An 18,823-nucleotide genomic window follows, 5' to 3' on the forward strand; every position below is an offset into this window, starting at 1 on the left:
CCCCCCCCCCCCCCCCCACACACACACACACAAGCACGCACACTGGCCTGCACACTAATGAAAAGGCAGAGCAATGAGACAATTGTGCACAACAAACACTTGTGTAATTGCTTTTGAGAAACGGCTCTTGTCACAGGCTGTCATCGATTGGTCGATTGCTCAGTGTGTGGGAGGAGGCCCGAGCAGCACTGATCATTACTGGACAGTCTGTGGTATCACTTTATTACCTTAATATGGTTCCAGGTTTCACTCTGGAGAGAAAGAAGGTTGTCAAACTTTGCTTTCGCTTGACTGCAAATGGAGTGCATGCTGTAAAATAGAATGAGTGTAATGCTAAAGTTGGGATTATCCAAACAGCGTTATGAATGAAAAGTCCAGAAATGCGTCACCGTGTAGTATGCATCCCTTCCCAGCAGATGGCCCCGCCTGCAAGTGCTTATTCAGGAGAGTGGTGGTGCTGGTCAGGGGTGGGGTTGGGGTGTCCCTATTGATCTGGCATTTGAAATATAGCATAAAATGTAGTTTTTTTGTAAACTTTTTAAGAGTTTTTATTGCTGTTGGTGCTTCTCTATGAACACCAGTGTTGCTTTGCCTCCTCTTTAATTTATGACATCAATGCAAAATGGGGACGGCAAATGGTCCAAATGGCTGGTAGATTTTGTGAATGGAGCACTTAGTGACTGAGCAATGACGTCAGCACAAAAGCCATATCCTTTTTGGTGAGCCAAGACTGAAGCGGAGGCATCCCATTGGCTCATTGCAGCATCAGTGCGATGCGATTGGCCGGTGTCGGATAATTAAACACCTACACAGTCAATGCACAAATCCAAGTGGTGAGATATATAGGCTGGTGGTTGGCGCTACATGCAACAGAGTCAAGAGTTGTTCTGCAACTTCAGAGAAAGCCAACTAATTTTGTTTTGCACAGGCATTCAAAGAGATTTCTATTTATTTACGCTTTTTCTTGCTGGGTGAACATCGCTGAAGGTAAGTGTTGGCTTTTAGTATTTTTTCAAGGCAACAAATTGGAAACAAAACATTTATTCAACCAGGTTATTTAGCGTTTGGGGTCTTCAGCATCAGTCCCATCCATGTTTACGCCAAAGACAGATCCAAGCACAACAGTGAAGAAAAACTAGGAAAGACTGAAAGAAAGACTTTCAACAAAAGCAAAAAAAAAAAAAAAAAATTTGAAGTAAAAAACGGACATGATACAGAGAAAATTGGGCAGAAGCACCTAGATTTGAGTGTGTATGTGTCAGTCCCAGTGTGTGTGTGTAAAAGAGTGCTGGCAGCTCATTACACTAATGCACTGGTCCCTTAGGGAGTTGGCAAGCTTTGGACTACCCCCCCCCCCCAACACACATACACGCACCTTGCTTTCCACCCCTCCCCTTTAGCAAATGTTACCTCCATTGCACAGTCTGGGACCCTTACTTACCTTTTCTTTCTCAAACACACACACACACACACACACACTGCTACCTGCAGGCATGTCACACCTGCTGCGTATGACATGAGAGAACTACATGTCCTGTGCTCTTGGCTGGATATCTTGGAACAGTGCGTTTTTGATGAAGAAGAGTAGAGGGATTGCCGTGTGTGTGTGTGTGTGTGTGTGAGTGTGAGGGCGTTCAGCAGGAGACTGAGGTGTAAGGTAGAACTGAGCTTACTTTTCAGGTAACAACTTCTTCCCTACAGTATGAGACGAGCGTTCGCGACCTGCAAGTAGACGTATTGTCTTATAGGTACATCTGTGAGCAACAGTGGTTTTGTGGGCAAGAAGCTGACATGGGGGACTGTCTTTTTCCCTGTTTAGGGGACCATGGTTATGTTGAAGATCTCTGCTTTCCTTGTTGCCTACGCCCTGGTCATTTGCCAGATGTACTGCTCACAAGCCGCCCCTGCCAGGTGAGACACTCAACTTTCATGTTTCGCTCTTGAGACTCTCAGCTGACGTGCATTTAACAGTGGCACTAAATATGTGCAGAAAAGCAACCAATGTCTGTAAGTAATGTTGGAATTTCAAGCACCTGCAGGGATGTAAAATACCTTCTTTAAATATAAAGAGTTTGTAGCATTAAAGTTTTAGGATGCATCATAACGAAAAGGATGATATTTGCAATTGCACATACTGAAAATTTAAATTTGTTTGTTTCTGGTGTAGGTTTTTAGACTTTAGGTTTAAAACACACTGAGCTCTCAAAGTTCTGAGGTTTTTCTCTGTGCTTTCAGAAAATGACTGTAGAAACAACAGAACTCCTGACCGAAAATTACCAGGACATGTTCTGTTAGGTTTTTGAACAGTTTCGTCAATCCTACAAACAAATTTTGCCCCCAAACTAAAAGTTTATGGTTAATGTTTTTTTTGTTGTTGTTTAAAGCAGATAAATGAAACTGTATTCAGTTTAACTTTTATAAGAATACGAGTAGAAACCAAAAGAAAAAAAATAAAAAGAAATATCTTGTACTTCAGAGGGAGATAAATGAGACTTATATATCTATATGAAGTCCCATTCCAGCCACTCCCCGGACTGTTCTCATGAAGCTATTGATTTTGTAATAAATCTAAAGCTGCTTGGACTCCAGCCCCACCACCCCTCCCCTTTTTCTCAAATGGGGCACTTTCCGCAGATTGTCCGCCCCCCCCCATATTGGCCGCTGGTCCTCCAACTCAGACGTCATACCTTTCAGAGGTGGTGACGTCTCAACCCCCTCCCCCCCTATCCTCCACCAGCACCCCATTCCAACAACCCCCACTATATATCCTGCTCTCTCTCTCTCTTTTTTTTTTTTTTAGCAATAACTCTAAAGCGAAAGGAATTACATTATTACTGACGTCAATCCTTTTGCTCACCCTGTGACCCCTTGACCCCCCACCAACCCCACCACAGACCAGGATTAGAGTCGATGTCAGACCGAGTCACGCTCACGGACTACGAGGCGCGAAGGTTATTAAACGCCATCGTTAAGGAGTTCGTTCAGATGACGGCGGAGGAGCTAGAGCAGCAGGCGACTGAAGGAAACAGGTACATATGGCTTTATGGATTTTTTTCCCCACTTTTTTCTTTAAAATTGATTTTACTTTTACTTTAAAGAGTAGAAAAATATGTAACAAAAAAAGGGTTGTTAAAAAATTTAGAATGGACAGATGGGCAAAACCATGTACCTCTACCATGTAAAAGGCCTCATCGTATTCAGGTTTCACCTTAACACAACTGTGGCTGCGTCTACACTTCTATGTCACTTCAATATCTTAGAAAGGTATGTACTTCTCTCAAGACAAAATTTAAAAAAAAGGGGAAAAAAAAGCCCCAATTAAAAGCTACAAATCTGTATTCTCTGTCATGACCCTGCTCCCGCATGGATGAGCTTGACTTCTTGTGAACAGATTATTTCTGCCTGCTGGGCATGTGAACGAGCTAATCAGACTGAAAAAAGTGTGCATGATGTCAGTTAAAGGAAGTTGCATGTTTGTAGGAAGCAACTGGTTTGTTCTGTGGGTGTAAAAGAGGCAGGACTCTCTGGAGTGGGGGGTTTTCCTTTTAGCGCATGATGGAATGAATGACAGGTTCTTTGAATCTCTGAAAGGGAGGTGAGAGCATGAGCCTGGAAGGGATTGGGATGTTTTTTTTTTATTTTTCTCTTCGATACAGCAGTGATGGCATGAGACGGAGAAACGCATGAGAAATCAGTGTGAACAAACGAAGGAAAAGACAAGAGATAAAAATAAAGAATATTCTACCTGCATGTTTTTTTTCTTCCCACATCTATGAGCCTGTTCTTTGCATGTCTTTTTTGTGTGTCCCCTCCCCAACAGCATGGACAGGCCCCTAACCAAGCGCTGCTCCAACCTCAGCACTTGTGTGTTGGGCAAACTGTCTCAGGAGCTGCACAAGTTGCAGACATTCCCTCGCACGAATGTGGGAGCAGGAACGCCCGGCAAGAAGCGCAGTGCTCCCGAGAGCGACAGCTATGCAAGCTACGGCGAGACGTTTGACAGCATCTAATCCTTTTTCTCCCCCACTCCTCTTCCTTCATTCCCCAACATCCTTCCTTCGTTTTTTCCTCCTCCCATCATCTTCCCTCTCTCCGTTCCATTTTCCTCCCAGCATTTTTCCATATGGGCAAGCGCATGCTGACTTTACCTGCTTGATTGACATGAGAAGAAAATGACTTTTCATTTCCTTTACCTTTTTTCCCCGCCTTTTTTCTTTGGCAGAGAATATTTTCCCCCCTCTTTTAATGTAGACAATCAGACTTTATTTATCCCAGTGTAATTCTGGAGCCACTTTCGACATCTGTCTTTGTGTATGTGGACTCATTTGATGACATCTAAGATCCTTTGAAAGTTAAGAATTGAGAGAGATCACCTAATCTAATAAATGATCCACTCATGCTACACCATGTTTGTTGTTCAATAAACGTATTTTTCTACCAGGAAGCCGTAGCTCATTTTTATTGTCACAGATACCAAAAGTTAGTCAGTATATTTTAAAATAAAGTCCTTAGAATGATCTAAGAAGTTCTCAACAAAACCCCAAGGTAAGAAAATATATGTTGTGTGTGGTTGATGTGGGGTTCCTGTTCCTGTGCTGTGGTTGCATTATAAGTCTATGTTTTGGGAACAATTGGATAAATGTCCCATCAGATTGTGGCGTTAACCCCCGTTTGCTCTCCTGAAGCAGCGTTACAGCACAGAAACGAGCCTGCAACACAGCGACCTGTGTGACTCACCGCCTGGCGGACTTCCTCAGCCGATCAGGAGGAATGGGCAGCAGCAACTTCGTCCCCACCAACGTCGGTGCCAAGGCCTTCGGCAGGCGAAGGAGAAGCATCCAGATGTGAGCGCTCCAAAACCTTCAGGGAAATGGTAATTACACACTACTGAAGACAGAAAACCTCTGATGTGATGATTTGCAAAAGCTGAACATTAATGAGGATTTTTTTTTCTTTAAATATGTGCGTTCATCTCCTCTTTGTCCTCTCTCTTTTTGTCTTTCAGGTTGAATCCTTGAAAAGAAAACATTAGAAACAACAACAACAACAACAACAACCTGTGAACAAGAATCAACAGAAGCAACGTTAAACAGAAGATACTGAACTGGCCCTTTACACAATCTTTCATATAGTTACAGAAGAAGAAAACAATGTTTCTTCCCCATTTCCATCCTGTTAGTTAAACCTTTTGCTTTTGGCAAATAAAAGAAAAGAAAAGAAAAAAAAAGCACTTTACTTTATGTACATGAACAAATGAACTCCTGAAAAAAAGAAGAAAAAAACCCATCCCAAGGATTTCTTTTTTATACATAAAAATCATTGTAAAATAAAATGAAAACAGCACTGGTTATCATTTTCTTATTTTCAATCTCNCAGGCATGAAAAGGCTCCTGAACTCAAGAGATGAACGAGAGTTGTGTTGATACATAACAGACAAATTAGCAAATGCAGAAAAAAAAAATCAACCAAAAAAAACCAACCCTCAATTAATCCTTCAACATCCCCCATCATTCACATTCTTCCTGAGGGTCACCTGCTTTCCTGTGTGCCAGGGGGACGCCAATAAAGATCCGCCTACCCAAGCCCCCCCCTCACACACACACACACACACAACGGCTGTTGTCTTGTGCCTTGATGTAGAACAATTTACACGAACATGATTGTAGAGCTCTGTTTCCAAGTCCCAAACGAGGATGAAGAGAACGAAGATGCATTAATATTGTAAACAATATTGTGAAAACTAATTTCAGCAAGATTAAAATGTATTTTAGATACACTCGGGTTTGGGGTGCTTGTGTTGTTCTTGGCAAGTTTTTTTAAGCAGGCACAGAGAGAAACTGCCTGAAAGACATCATTTTACATCAAAACTCGGTTTGTGTTACTGGTACTGAAAAGTACTGTTCACAAATTATAAATGATGGGAACTTTTTGGAACACTGGTTAAAGATTAAATGGGTTTCCCTCGCAGACAGACGCACAGGGAGACAATGAAAGTGTAGTAAATATCTGTAGGAGAAATTTGGTTGTCAGATCCACAGTCATGCACACAGCTGTTTCATTTCAGTTTTAGGATTTATGACTGACACCAGCAGAGTTATGTTTAGATATTTTACCTAAAAAAGTGCATGGGGGATTGTTTAATAAGAGGCACCCAAACCTGCAGACAGACTTGCTCTTCTTTAGCTCCACAAAAGCGAACCATTTCTTCCCAAACAGACTTCATTTTATTTATATTTCTTTTACCAACAGACTAAACCTAGAGGAGTGGCTGGACATTTTGGGCTGTACTTGTTTTTGCAGCAGTGCTCCAATAGATGGCAACCTAATTATCTTGACAAAAAGTTTCAAAGGAGTCCCAAGGAGAAAAACCTTTAAAAAGATACTGGAGTGAGCCCTGCATCCCGAGTTTTACCAGCTTCTTCTGTGTATTTTCCACAAATGAAGAGAGAACAGTTTAACCCTTTTAGACATGTTTGATTTCTGTCATAACTAGAAGTAAAACGATTTAATCGGCTGACATTTGGTACACCTCAAATAACTGGCAATTGGCCACACCTGAGAGTAAATAACCAATTTCAAAGTTGTTTTTAATATATTTAAGAGTCTGTGTTCTTTTAATTGTTGTTAAATACAGGTTTAATGAAGTTAAACAATTATATTTTTTTCAAATGGTAAATGCATACATGCCCAGCCCCCCCACCAGGTGCTGTATATTGGTCATTGTCTGCCCCAATTTGTAAAGCTCGACATCAGCATCCATCAAAAAACATGTCAGTCAATCTTTATACAAAACTTCGTCTTTTATGTAAGCAATTCCTCCAAACCCAAGACAAAGTTTACCTCAGTCTTAAGACCACTCACAGTTTTTTAGTGGCAGTTATTAGGACTCATTGCAAGGAGCTCTGCTATGAGAAATGAGTTTTAGAAAAGCTACAAGGGGGTGACATAGAAAAGCTTCCGTTAACGGTAAAATGTTTGTCTTGGTGTATTTGAAAAAGTCCACAATGTAAAAGAAACTAAACATTCAAAATACATCACATTAGGCACATTACATTGTTTTTTATTCTTTTTTTACACACATGTAGATTACAAGAATAAGCATTTCATCTGGTAGTTTCCCGATCCCAGAACGTGCCGTGTGTTCTGCAAATGGGGTCAAATATTCACAGGTGCAGACTTTTCAGAAGATTTGAAAAGTGAAAAAAGAAAAAAAAGAAAGAAAAAAAAAGTCTGATGGGGATAAATAGATAAAAGCCTTTTGGTTTTGGATAATAAAATGAACAGTGGGATATAGGTTCGGAGAATAATGAGCTCGTTCAAAAAGAGGGCAAGTGAATAACAGGATACAAGCTACACAGACCAATGTCATGTGTGCTCCAGAATAAATATTTGCCTCTGAGTGCTTCATGCTATAAGCGCACAACTGTTTGCGCTAATTAAACAAATGATTATTCTTGTTACACATCAAACTGAGCTCAAATGTTATCTGAGAAATGTTTGGGGAAATCTGAAAGTATGAAAAAGCAGATGTTTAATCGAGTGGTTTACAAGCCCAATTGTGTGACTGATTATTTCCCAGAAGAGACAGCATGTGGGACTAATATGAGAACTTATGTGATCAAAGTAAACGTAGGAAACTGGATTTGTGCTTTCTCCCCTCAAGCCTTGAGAAAAAAAAACCCTGTTATCTGTCATTGGCTTTTGCAGTTTTTCCATTCTTTCTCCATTCCAGTTTCTGTTCTTCTTCTATGTATGTCTGGGGAGAATCAGCAGTGAAGTTGGAGTGATGCTGAAATCCTCATGGAAATATGTCCTGCGTGACTGAAGAGAGAGGGGGGGGGGTCATCGCCATCTTCTTGATAATTGAGGGGTTACAAGAGATTGGGGGCTGATTTTTGGGACTGGTTTGGTTTAAAACTTCTTTCTTAACAGTAATCTAACAATCCCACATTTTGGAAATGAGAAAAGCAGTCCTAATGCTACCGCAGCTGCTCTGAATGGGGCCCTTCTAGTATAGAATTAAACAGTTCATACTGTGGAAACCAAGAAATTAGCCCCATCTCTAAAGAGACGACATGCCACTGGTCCGGTTCCCAGAAACCCCACACCACAAACTCTGTTTCCAAACCTACGGCTTTGGAAGATGCTTCATTTTAATGCTGAAAAGAGTAAATTGATGGTAAGAGAAACACAGAGCTGAAGTCATCACGTTGCATCTGGGCTACTTTATGATCCACAAGGTTCTCCTACTTAGCCATATGATTATTTTTCCGGGAACAAAAACCCTGCTTCGTCCATAACCTTCATCGGCACCATTTTCCTTTCCGTGAACAAGTTTTAGTCTGACTTTTAGTCTGACTTATAGTCAGGAACATTTATATTATTTGTTTTCTACTACTACCACCTTACCTACTACTAGTTACTGCTAGTAACTTCTAGCTATCGTTTTGCTACTTTTAGCTGTACATTCTACTGTTCAATCCATTCTACTGTACTGCTGTACCTGTTTTTACAACATGCTCACTGTTAAAAATCAGACTAAACTCATACACATAACCAATGTTGCTGCAAAAATTATCAGTCTGCCCACATCCAATCTTTCTGAACTCAATAATAAGGCCATCAAATGCATTGCATTATCAATAACACAGGACTTTACTCATCCATTACAGGAACCTCACCTTCCTGCCCTCGGGGTGCAGATATAGGACATTCCAGTGGAGGAGGGCTCGTTTTAGGAAACGTCTGATGCCCACAGTTATAGCTGCCCTAAATAACAGGCCCGGCTGAGGATATCATTTAATGTTGAACCTTGTGTAATGGTGTTATGTTATGCTTTGTTTCATGCTGTATGTCATTGTGCTTGGTGATGGGGGTGCAGGGGCTGGATTGTGGAAAAGAATTTCCCCTTGGGGACAATAAAGTCTAAAGTCTAGTCTTAAGTCGTCTTATACCTTTGCCCATCTTTTTATGATCACTTACATGTTACATTTTATAAAGGTGTTAGGGGTTTATTAAGTATAAGTAAAGATAATTTCTTTATTATCTTTCTGTTTCACTTACACAGATCTGGAACGTAGTAAAAGCAACTTTTAAACATTTCCTTCACTTTTAAGGTTGCCTAGAAACACTGAACATAACACATTAAGACATACACTACCACACACAAATTTCTATAACTATAATCAAACACCTTTATTTAGTTCAAACTTTTTATAATGTTGGAGATTTTACTTTAATTAGACAGTGGGAAGTCTAATTAAAGAACCTTCATGTGACCTACCCAGGGTGTATCCTGCCACTTGCCTATTGATTTCTGGAATAAGCACCAGTAAACCTCAACAGGATAAGGTGGGCACAAAAAATGACTGAGTGAGTCTATCCTGGAGTACAAACCTCCGAGTGTTTACCAGGAAAATACTCAACTTCTCTGGAATGTACGTTATTTTAATCATTACATAACATTTGTAACTTGTGTCCTATTTTAGCTGAAACAACAACAATTTGCTGGCTATTCTTATTTAGCATTTAAACAATGTCATCAAGAGTAAAACCAGGCTTGCAAAGGCCAGAAAGCTTATTTGTTCCTCTAAAGCTTTTATTTCTCCTGAAATACTCACTTCATTAGCTAGATCTAGCTGCCTTTTCACATAAATATGCATCTTTCAGTTTGCTTAAGAGAGAACTTATGCTTTTGCTGGGAAATTAGGTATAACTTATGAGGAAATTAGTTGTTTACATTGAGATTTAAGCTTAGACTAATATTTATTGCCTTCATACAGTGGAATAGGGTCTTATATACGCAAGGGAGTGTTTGTGAAGCCATGCACTTCACCTAATCACATGATAATTATTCACTCAAGATTCAAACAATGTGAGCTGCAACAGCCCAGACCAGCTGGATCTTTGGTGTAATGGAAACCAGCCGACTGCCATTTATACTTTTATTTTCTTTCCTCCATTTTTAAAGCTCCCAGTTTTTCCATAAGGTAGACACTTTCAAGGCTGACGTGAAACCAGACACCCAGGGGAGCTCATGGTAAAGGTCCAGAAACAACACAAGGCCGGGCCCCGACATCCTCTCATCTTCCCCAGTCCCCCTTTCCATCTTTGTGACTGTTCTTTGGAAGGTAAACACCCTTTCACCGTGTCAGAAGTGGGACTTCGTTCTGCTGCCATGGCAGTTTCTTCATCTGGCTTTCTTTTCATGCCTCTCCCTCTCCTTCTTCTCCTCCCCTCCCTTTTGCTCCTGCCACATCTGGAACCCAGCTTCTCATGTATTTATGTGGTCTGTTTTGTTTCTTTTTTTTCCAAAGCATTATTTAAAAGTCCTTTACCTTGTCTTGTTGGCAGTTTCTCTCCATCTGATGAGGTCTGCAATTACATCTCACCATAACAGGTCACTCTGCAATTACATGCTCCACCACAGAATCTTACCCCCTCCTCTGAACTGCACCACTGCTCATATGGCGGACCGAAATAGAATAGTTTCATGTCTGTTTGGATGGCAGCCCAGCCGAAACTATGCTCGACTGTTTGACTGACAGTGGGATGTGGACTTTTTCTCTGTAAGTAAAACCTATAAGGCCAGTTGTGCTTAGACTTGGAGCAGTCGTACTCCAGCAGGCTTTGGTGGTGGTTGCACCAGCTGGGCTCTACACAAGGAGACAGAGCAAAATAGAGCTAGGCCGGCGAATGAAAGCGAGCAGAAGAACAGAGGATTTGGAGGGCCAAAGACAAGAACCGCAAGCTCTAACGATGAACTCGAATGGAGACACTTTACCTTTCCGTCACTAATAAAGAGAATGGGTAAGTCTGGCAAGTTTAGTCAAATCTCAGCTTTTGTAAAGGTGAAATGATGCTGGGAATAACTTTTTTCACCTTAAGGAAAGTGTCTGGGAGCATGACCGGGTCCATTGCAGCATGTCTGATTTAAATGCAGCACATCAAATACATACAAGCTGTACTTTCTTAAAATTTGTCGCGTCCCGTTGAGTTAGCTAAGTTAGAAACTGCAAAATGTGACTGATGTTAATGCTCCTCTTGATGTTGCATGTAGGTGATGAAAGCTCACTGAAGAAAAAGTAGTCTTTACAGTCTTTAAAATTGTTTTACTAATGGCTTTACTATTGTTTTTTCAATACCTTAATTTTTAGAGGTTTTAAGGAAGTGTTCAGTCACTGATATGTTCCTATAAGCTTCAGTTTATTATTTTGTGAAATAATTTAAGGACATCTACACAAATCACTGACAAAACCCTAGCCAAAGCATATTTAAAAGAAGTCAGTACCAGCATCAAAACCTATATGCAAGTAAAAGCAAAGAAGATATGCAGCACTTAATGGTTTACTCTAACTTCAACACAATGTCACAAATGGAACTTTTATTTGTGCAAATAATTTGTTGACACTGAGACAGCAAATGAATAGTTGCCCCTATGATTTTTTTTTTCTTTTTGGTCTCTTTCTAACTTTGTTTTTCGCCACAACTACTAATAGACTACAACACTCCTCCGCTGTTATCTGTTCACCATGCTAATGTAGAGTGGGTTACTCCTGTCTTTTTCTTAAGACTTAATTTCTGTGTCTGCTGCTGATAATGATGAGAGCAATAAGAATGAGCAGATAAAATAAAAGAAGAATGAGCAGCAAGATGCTAAACTGACATGGTGATAACAGAAATTTGTACAATTTTGTAAATATAGGTTATTAAGAATAAAAACCTTAAATGCCAAAATTCTGTAAGCATTTAAACCCTTTACTATGTGCTGGGTTGCAGCATCTTCGGCAACAATTGCAGGTTTGAGTCTTTTAGTTTAGATGCAACAAGCCTTCCACGCCAGGGTTTAGAAGATTTTCTGTAAATTTTCTTTACAAATCCTCTCAAACTCAGGTTGCATGGATACTGTTGGTGGAGCCATTTTCAGGTCTCTGCAGGGATGTTTGATAAAGTTCAAGTCAGGACTCTGGCTGGTCCACTCTAAGAATTCACAGAGTTGTCTCTAAGCCATTCGTGTTGTCTTCACTGTATGCTTTGGGTCATTGTCATGCTGGAAGGTGAAACTTTGATTCAGTCTGAGGTTCTCAGGTCTGTCAAACAGGTTTTTTTTGAGGATATGTCTATATATTATTTCATTCGGTTTTCTCTTAACCCTGATCCGTGTGGATGGTGTTGGGCAGATGATGAGCGGTGCCTGGTTTCCTCCAGACATAACGTTCAGAAATGACACCAAACAGTTCAGTCTTGGTTTCATCAGACTGGAGAATTTTGTTCCCCTCAGTCTGAGTCCTTTAAACAGCTTTCAGATTTTTTTTGCATTGAGGAGAGGTTTCAGTCAAGCTACTCAGTCATAAAGCCCAGATCAGTGGAAGTCTGCAGATACACTTAGTCCTATCTCAACACAGGATCTCTGAAGCTCAGTAATAATAAGTTTTTGGTCTCCACTCTTGCTAAGGCCCTTCTTTCTTGACCACTCAGTTTGGCTGGCTGACCAGCTCTTGGAGGAGACCAAACTGTTTTCATTTGATATTTATGGAGGCCGATGAGCATTTGGGACCTTTGTTTGTAGCCATCTTCTGATCTGTACCTGGCAACAATCCTGTATCTGCAGGCAGTTCCTTTGACCTCCTCGTTTTGTTTTTGCTCTGTTATGCATTGTACGCTAGGAGACCTTTTCTAGAGGCTAATTTGCCTTTCAATATCACATAGAATAAATTAGGTGGACTTTAATCAAGTTGCAAAAACATCTCAGCAGGATTCAAATGATATGGGAGTAGAGGTTGATAGATATGAGTATTTCTATGGCCAGTGCCAATCTTTAGAGATAGGGGCAATCGTTTGCCAATATACAACAGCAATATGCAGTTTTCATTTAAGAAAATATAACAATAATTGCTTAACTTAAACAAATGGATATTTAGCAATGCTCGGAAAAACTTGTGAACTTAAAATGTTATATAAAAGAAGATTCTTGCTTTTATCTAATTATGGGGTACTGGCGTTAGTTTATGATAAAAGAAAATAATAATTTAAATGATTGTAGCATTAGGCTGCAACATTGCCAAAGTGAAAAGAATGAAGAGGTCCAAATACCTGAAAACCCCGTGGCCATGTCTACACTACTATTGTTTCAAATGGCTCTTTTTTTTCTCTGTTTATATTTGTGTTTACATCCACCCATTAGAACAAATGCTGAATTGTCCATTCTGTGCCACTAAGTGGTAAGAGCATTCAAATCAACAACATATCAAAATACAAAAGAATAAATCTCTCCAAACAATTGTATTTTGTCTTTTTTTTAATTGATACTATTTAAAGTATCCTCTCAGTTATTAACCATTTCAGCTCAGCTCAGTTTAATGGTGAAAGGATCAGGATAAAGTCAGACAGATGCAGCTAGATGGATAAAAACAGCTCCAGTGTTGTTTCCGTTTCTAGAGCACATAGCTAGAGTTGGCATGTGTAAAAATAGGCTGCTACATCATTGTTTCATAAACGCATCCCCACTCCTGTCTACATAAATTCAAAGAACGTTCAAGTTCAAAAGTATTCTGAACAGGACTTGTATCTCTCTTATCATTTTGGTACTTTGTCTTTTTATAGTGACTGTAAAAGTCACTAAAACCAAGCCTAAATTCTACCACACATGACTGGCTGACTTTTTTTTGGCCACATCAGTTCGACATGCTTACTTTATAAATTGCTAATACAGGAATGGACTGCAAACATCCTTTTAGTGATTACCTCCACTTGCCATCTCATGCCATTAAATGAGAATTAATGTTCCTCTTAGGATATTGCGCAGTGCTCTCCAGTGGAAAATGTTTTATGTTTTTGTTCTAAGTCACGTTGAAGCCGAACACCGTTGTGGCATAAATAGTTTGGGAAATGGAGTGGAGTAGGAGCTGATCTAGTTTGCATGCGAGTGATGAAAGGTGAGATGGTGCAAAACGGCAAAAATAACTGAGGCTAAAAGTCTTTTTTACTACAGAACCTGAGCAATACAAAAAAAAAGTATGAATTAGAAACAGACAAATAAAGATCGCAAGAGTGAGGTGAAAAATTTTTAAGGGCATTTTCCATGCGTGAGTGCATAGATCCAGGGTCCTATTTTATTTGCTTCTCTTCCTTTGTTCACCATGTGCTATGAGACCAAAGATTCAACCAGCATCATCTATGTGCTGATAAATGTACAATAAAAGTACAGTCAGCAAGATTGTCTACAAGGATAACATGCATCTTTAGGGTGATGCAAGTCATGTTGTCACCATGTAATTATGTGACAACAACAATACATAAGACAGAGTAGTCATACCTATAAATATATACATACATATACAGGCAGAAATATGCAAGCTATTTCCATTTTGTTTTTCTTATTCCATGGATGCCACAGTGGGAGGCGCCGTGGTTAACACTGTTTCCTGGTTAAATCTCAGCTTGAGCCTTTCAGTATAGAGCTTGCATGAGCGCACACTGCTGTGAGAAAAAAACGCAAAAAAAAAAAAAAAAAACCAAAAACCCACTGGAAGTGTTGCATAAAACCCTGTGGACAAATCTTGTACTTCCTGCCATCTTCTTTTTTATGTTTCCCTAACTGTCATCACAATGTTGACAATTATAGTTTTAAGTGAAATGTCTCGAACCCTCTTTGACTGAAAATTATTGCCTTCAGCTGTTCCTCAGAGTGAATTTCAGTTATTTTGTTTTATAATTTTATATCACCCAACAAAACTATAATTTTGAGCTTTCCAATAGCTTCTGTGTTACAAAAACCAGAGACAGTCCCAACATCCTAACCAGTTTTTCTTGTTAATATCTATAGATGACTCTGCTACGCTCTGCATGACCTATTATACACAGCAGGCAAATCTAGAAAACTTGTGAAGGCAATATTGACTTTACTTCACACTTAGTATAAGCCAAATATGCTTTTCCTGCTGTTTTTCTGCATCCCTGGGATATTCTCATGCTCTGTATACCCACTGCACCAGGCTGCAGCTGTAGGATCACAGAGTTTTTAATACATGCCTGCAAAGGCTGTTCATGTTGTGGCAGATTTTTTACATCGTAGCAAGGCCATCATCCACAGAAAAACCTGTTAACACAGAGAGTGCTTAAGTAATTATTAAACGTGAGAAGGATTTCTTGCTAAAACAATAATGCTAACAACATTGGCACAGGCCCTTTTGGGCGACTAATGACTGCAGATATCATTTTAAAACATGCCATTTGCCACAAAAAAAAGATTGTTAACTAGAAGTTTTGGGTTTTATGCATCATTGCATTTTTAATATACCATTTCAAACAGCTTAGCATTTCATATTTAAAACTATCATAATAACATAGTGGTTTTAACAGCTCATTTAGCATCTGAATATGGCAGGTTATGACAACTGCAATTCGATGCTTGTGTCTGATCATACGTGGCTGTCTGGGGACAAATTCAGAGACTTTTCTCTCTGAATTCCCCTCTGCCCTGCCTGATGAACAGCTCAGGAGGGCGTGTCGTGGTTAACACAAACCACGCATGCAGGTGGGGCCCTGACTGAGCTGACATGCTGTTTAATTAGGTTTCCTCTCCATGGGGTGGGGAACATCAGGGTTTCTGCTGTAAAACTCTTGCCTCTCCACAGTCTCGCCCACGCAGTCATTGTCCTGTGACATTAGAAGAGTGTAGGCCATCATGAGCGATGACTGTCACTGAGGGTGGGACTGAAATTTGTGACCACAGCTAAAGCCTGAAACGAGAATTAAAGCTCGACTTCCTGCAAGTCTGGATTTAAGAATTTAGTGCAAAAAAACAGTTTCATCCATCAAAAACCAACAACTGTCCCTATTTGTACCTTAACAGGTTCCTTGAAGTTCCCAAAATTGGGTTAATTCTTTTTCAAGATTCAGAGTTCATTCCTGGTTTAAAGGAAAGTTGTAGTTGTGTGCTTTTATTTTTGGTTTAGAAAAACTTACATCATACTTTATTTTTTATTGCAATTCCCTTCTTTCTGTCTGTTTCTGTGTGGTCTTTCTGGGCTCAGGACCTGGACATCTGTTACCTCCACCCACAAGTCTGGTGTTTCCCCAAAAACTGTTTCTCACTAAGATCAGCCTGTTGGCAGTTTCAGTCACACATGAACTGTGTTTTCATTGGGAAAACGCACATTTTAGGGAAAAAAATATTGCGCTTTTCATTTGGTACTTGAGTTTATTGTTGCAATTGTTATCAATATTTTAATAACTACATATGAAAGGCCATTATACATGTTGGCAGTTCATAGCTGAAAAGGAACAGAGGTGTCTCAAGGACGATTGAGTTCTTTAAAAAGTAATAATAATTTTATATTAAAAAAAATTAAATGAAGTGCCTGTGACTCTGTAGGTAGATCATTTGTTTTTCTTTCTGTTTAGGGTCTCACTGCTACAGACAAAATGCAAACTGTTAGCCATTTTAAGCTTTTGGAAGCAGGATGACGGCTATGACCTACGGCTTACAGAGAGTCAAGGAGAAAAACAAAGCAATTAGCCTTAGCATCCACATATCACAGAGCTGCTTCAGGGTACTTTGGCTTTGATTCTACATATTTTTGTTTCTTCAGAGGGTTGAAGCATCAACCTTTTTTATTAGTTGTTTTAAAGAGGGTGGTAGACGTCCTCTTTTAAGGTATTAATTTATAGTACCCATTGGTGTTCAGTATCATGGAGGATAACCAGTGCTCTGACCACTTTCTCTAGAATTAGAATTGGCCCATCATACAATAAAGGTCTTTCTTTCAGACCAACTTCCTATTCTTTTTGCCATGATGCTTACCTCTTAAAGAACCCATAATGGAGCCAAACCACTCATATTCCCTCACAGTACAACAGCTCAACCTTCACTGTAAAAAGTTAAGGCTTCAATGTTTTTCTAACTTCTCACCTTTCTGTAATTCCAGTACATGGTGGGTGGGATTTTTGTGATAAAAGTAAGAACAGGAGGAACAATTTGCACCACACTACAATGTCAAACAAAGAGTTAGAGGATCAGGAAGACCTTTTGCAGCTTTGTGGGGAAAACCCTGAATATTGGAGACTCTTCAGAAGCTCCAGCAGATGGGACCCATGTGAAAATCTTAATATCCCCAATGTAATAATGTGTCGGTGGCAAGTAGGTGAAGTCAGGTTTCAGAAATGTGTTAAAGCTTACACATTTATAACTCCCTTACATAATAAAAATAAACTATTATAATAACACGTTACTATGCAAAGTGTAGTGCAAACATCTTGCTATTTTTTAAAATAATAGGCAATTGCATTAAAATCACATCAAATGCGTGATGTTGTCCATAGCTAAAAGGTATTAGTTTCAATAAACTACCTGAGAAACCTGCTAAGGACATGTTTATGTGATTGTGCTGACCCTGAAACATCGGACCCCTCGGGCTGGTACCTTTTGAACTCCAAACCTATGACTTAACATTTTTAACACCATGAAGCCAGCAGCTGGTCTCAAACAAAGATGTAGTTTTTCTCAGCTGAGAAACAACTGTTATGTTCAAGATAATTGTTTGTTTTTTCAAGTGCCTGCAAAAGAACATAATGAATAGTGGCATAAAAATGTGCTCAACTGAAGTTTAAAGTAAGAACATGATGTTGGATCACAACTTTAAAGTGCCACCTGTTAAGAGTTATGGTTAAAGAGGACCCAAGATGGCAAGAAAGAGTCATGCAGGCTGGGCACATTCCTTTTCAGATCGCCAGACTATGACCTGAGTAGAAGTCATGATAAGTGGCAAGGAGGAAAAGTATTCATAATAAAAGTATTATGTCAGCTAGACACTCTGCCAGCTAAGCTGCAAATGGTGTGCATCCACCGACTCCGAGCATCAATTAACAAAATAAAACAAAAACCAAATAGATTAAGTTGTACCAGGAACCAAATGCTAGGATTGAAACATGGAGGGTCAACAATGAACTGACAACAAGCAGGAGAAAACCAGGGCTAATACGTTCTGAGGAGGGTGATTACAGACTGATAACAGATGAGAAGGTAACTTGACAACAGGTGTACTGAGTGAATAATCGGGGTAGATGAGGAACTAAACAGGGAACAGAAAAGTAATAAAAAAAAACATGGCAGTAACGACCAAAAGACTGAAATGTACTGATAAACTGAAAACACACAGAAACACAAGGAACTAAGAAATCCAATACAGGAAAAAATGAACTGCAGTAACAAAGCACCATAACCCCCCCTGAACTCAAGAGACTGGCCTGCTGTCATCAGTGCTGCGTCACACATGACTGATGATGCTTTATTGTAGATAATTGTGACTGTTGACACAAAACTATGTCAGCATCTGTGACTGGGTGAAGACTCTTCAAAGTGGGGACTCAATTAGAAGAGTGCAGGTATAAATTTCTGTGTAGGTGGGTCCAATATGGCAGCCACTCAGGGACCAGAGTCCGGGAGATAAATCTATATCAGACTGGTGGAATTAGAGCGTCCCTTTTTTTGACCCCTTTGCTTTTCTTTGCTCTGTTCTTCTCTTCCCATCTGCATTCCCTAATTGGAGGCAGGTCACGGCTCTGCGAGCTTCAGTCTGCTTATCTGTCTCTGATGTGATGGCTATCTACTGTATTCGCTTGGTGGCTGTTGTCGCGGTTCATTGAGAAGATCATGGGAGGAAATTGAAGCTTCTGTACTTGCGTGCTCCTGTTTGCCGTGAGATTCACAGGAGAGAGAAAGGTCACCACTCCCCCCTCCTCCTTGCTAAAACGTCCGCTGAGAAGCACCTCAGGGAGTCGGGAGGAGGTACTACTCCGAGATTTTCTCCGCTCCATTCCAGTG

At 39.9% G+C, this 18,823-nt stretch overlaps 2 protein-coding genes across 4 annotated transcripts in view; both read left to right on the forward strand.

Moving 5' to 3' along the window:
- Positions 1–839: 839 nt before the first annotated feature.
- On the forward strand, positions 840–5,348 carry LOC108248191 (calcitonin gene-related peptide). 3 transcript variants are annotated; one of them, XM_017436807.3, is made up of 5 exons: positions 840–987; positions 1,820–1,911; positions 2,895–3,029; positions 4,686–4,873; positions 5,006–5,348. In XM_017436807.3, the coding sequence occupies exons 2-4, from the start codon at positions 1,826–1,828 to the stop codon at positions 4,846–4,848; spliced, it is 384 nt and encodes a 127-aa protein (XP_017292296.1). In that variant the 5' UTR covers positions 840–987; positions 1,820–1,825; the 3' UTR covers positions 4,849–4,873; positions 5,006–5,348. The 3 variants fall into 3 exon arrangements, with proteins under 3 accessions (XP_017292296.1, XP_017292297.1, XP_017292295.1); XM_017436808.3 differs by having other exon boundaries at positions 4,689–4,873; XM_017436806.3 differs by lacking the exons at positions 4,686–4,873; positions 5,006–5,348 and adding an exon at positions 3,821–4,444.
- Positions 5,349–10,268: 4,920 nt separating this feature from the next.
- The window catches only part of LOC108248188 (INSC spindle orientation adaptor protein), a 64,713-nt gene continuing 56,158 nt past the window's right edge, over positions 10,269–18,823 (forward strand). Inside the window, exon 1 of the mRNA XM_017436799.2 lies at positions 10,269–10,809. The gene's annotated coding sequence lies outside the window, so the exon portion shown is untranslated. The remainder of the gene's footprint in view (positions 10,810–18,823) is intronic.

Source organism: Kryptolebias marmoratus, linkage group LG11, assembly GCF_001649575.2.
Source record: "Kryptolebias marmoratus isolate JLee-2015 linkage group LG11, ASM164957v2, whole genome shotgun sequence".
Classification (NCBI taxonomy): domain Eukaryota; kingdom Metazoa; phylum Chordata; class Actinopteri; order Cyprinodontiformes; family Rivulidae; genus Kryptolebias; species Kryptolebias marmoratus.

What these genes read in the sequence shown, in the direction of transcription:
- LOC108248191 (XM_017436806.3), top strand. Translation starts at nt 1,826, where the DNA reads ATGGTTATGTTGAAGATCTCTGCTTTCCTTGTTGCCTACGCCCTGGTC. An exon ending in TCACAAGCCGCCCCTGCCAG is followed by an intron (nt 1,912 to 2,894) that starts GTGAGACACTCA and finishes ACCCCACCACAG; the next exon opens with ACCAGGATTAGAGTCGATGT. An exon ending in CAGGCGACTGAAGGAAACAG is followed by an intron (nt 3,030 to 3,820) that starts GTACATATGGCT and finishes CCTCCCCAACAG; the next exon opens with CATGGACAGGCCCCTAACCA.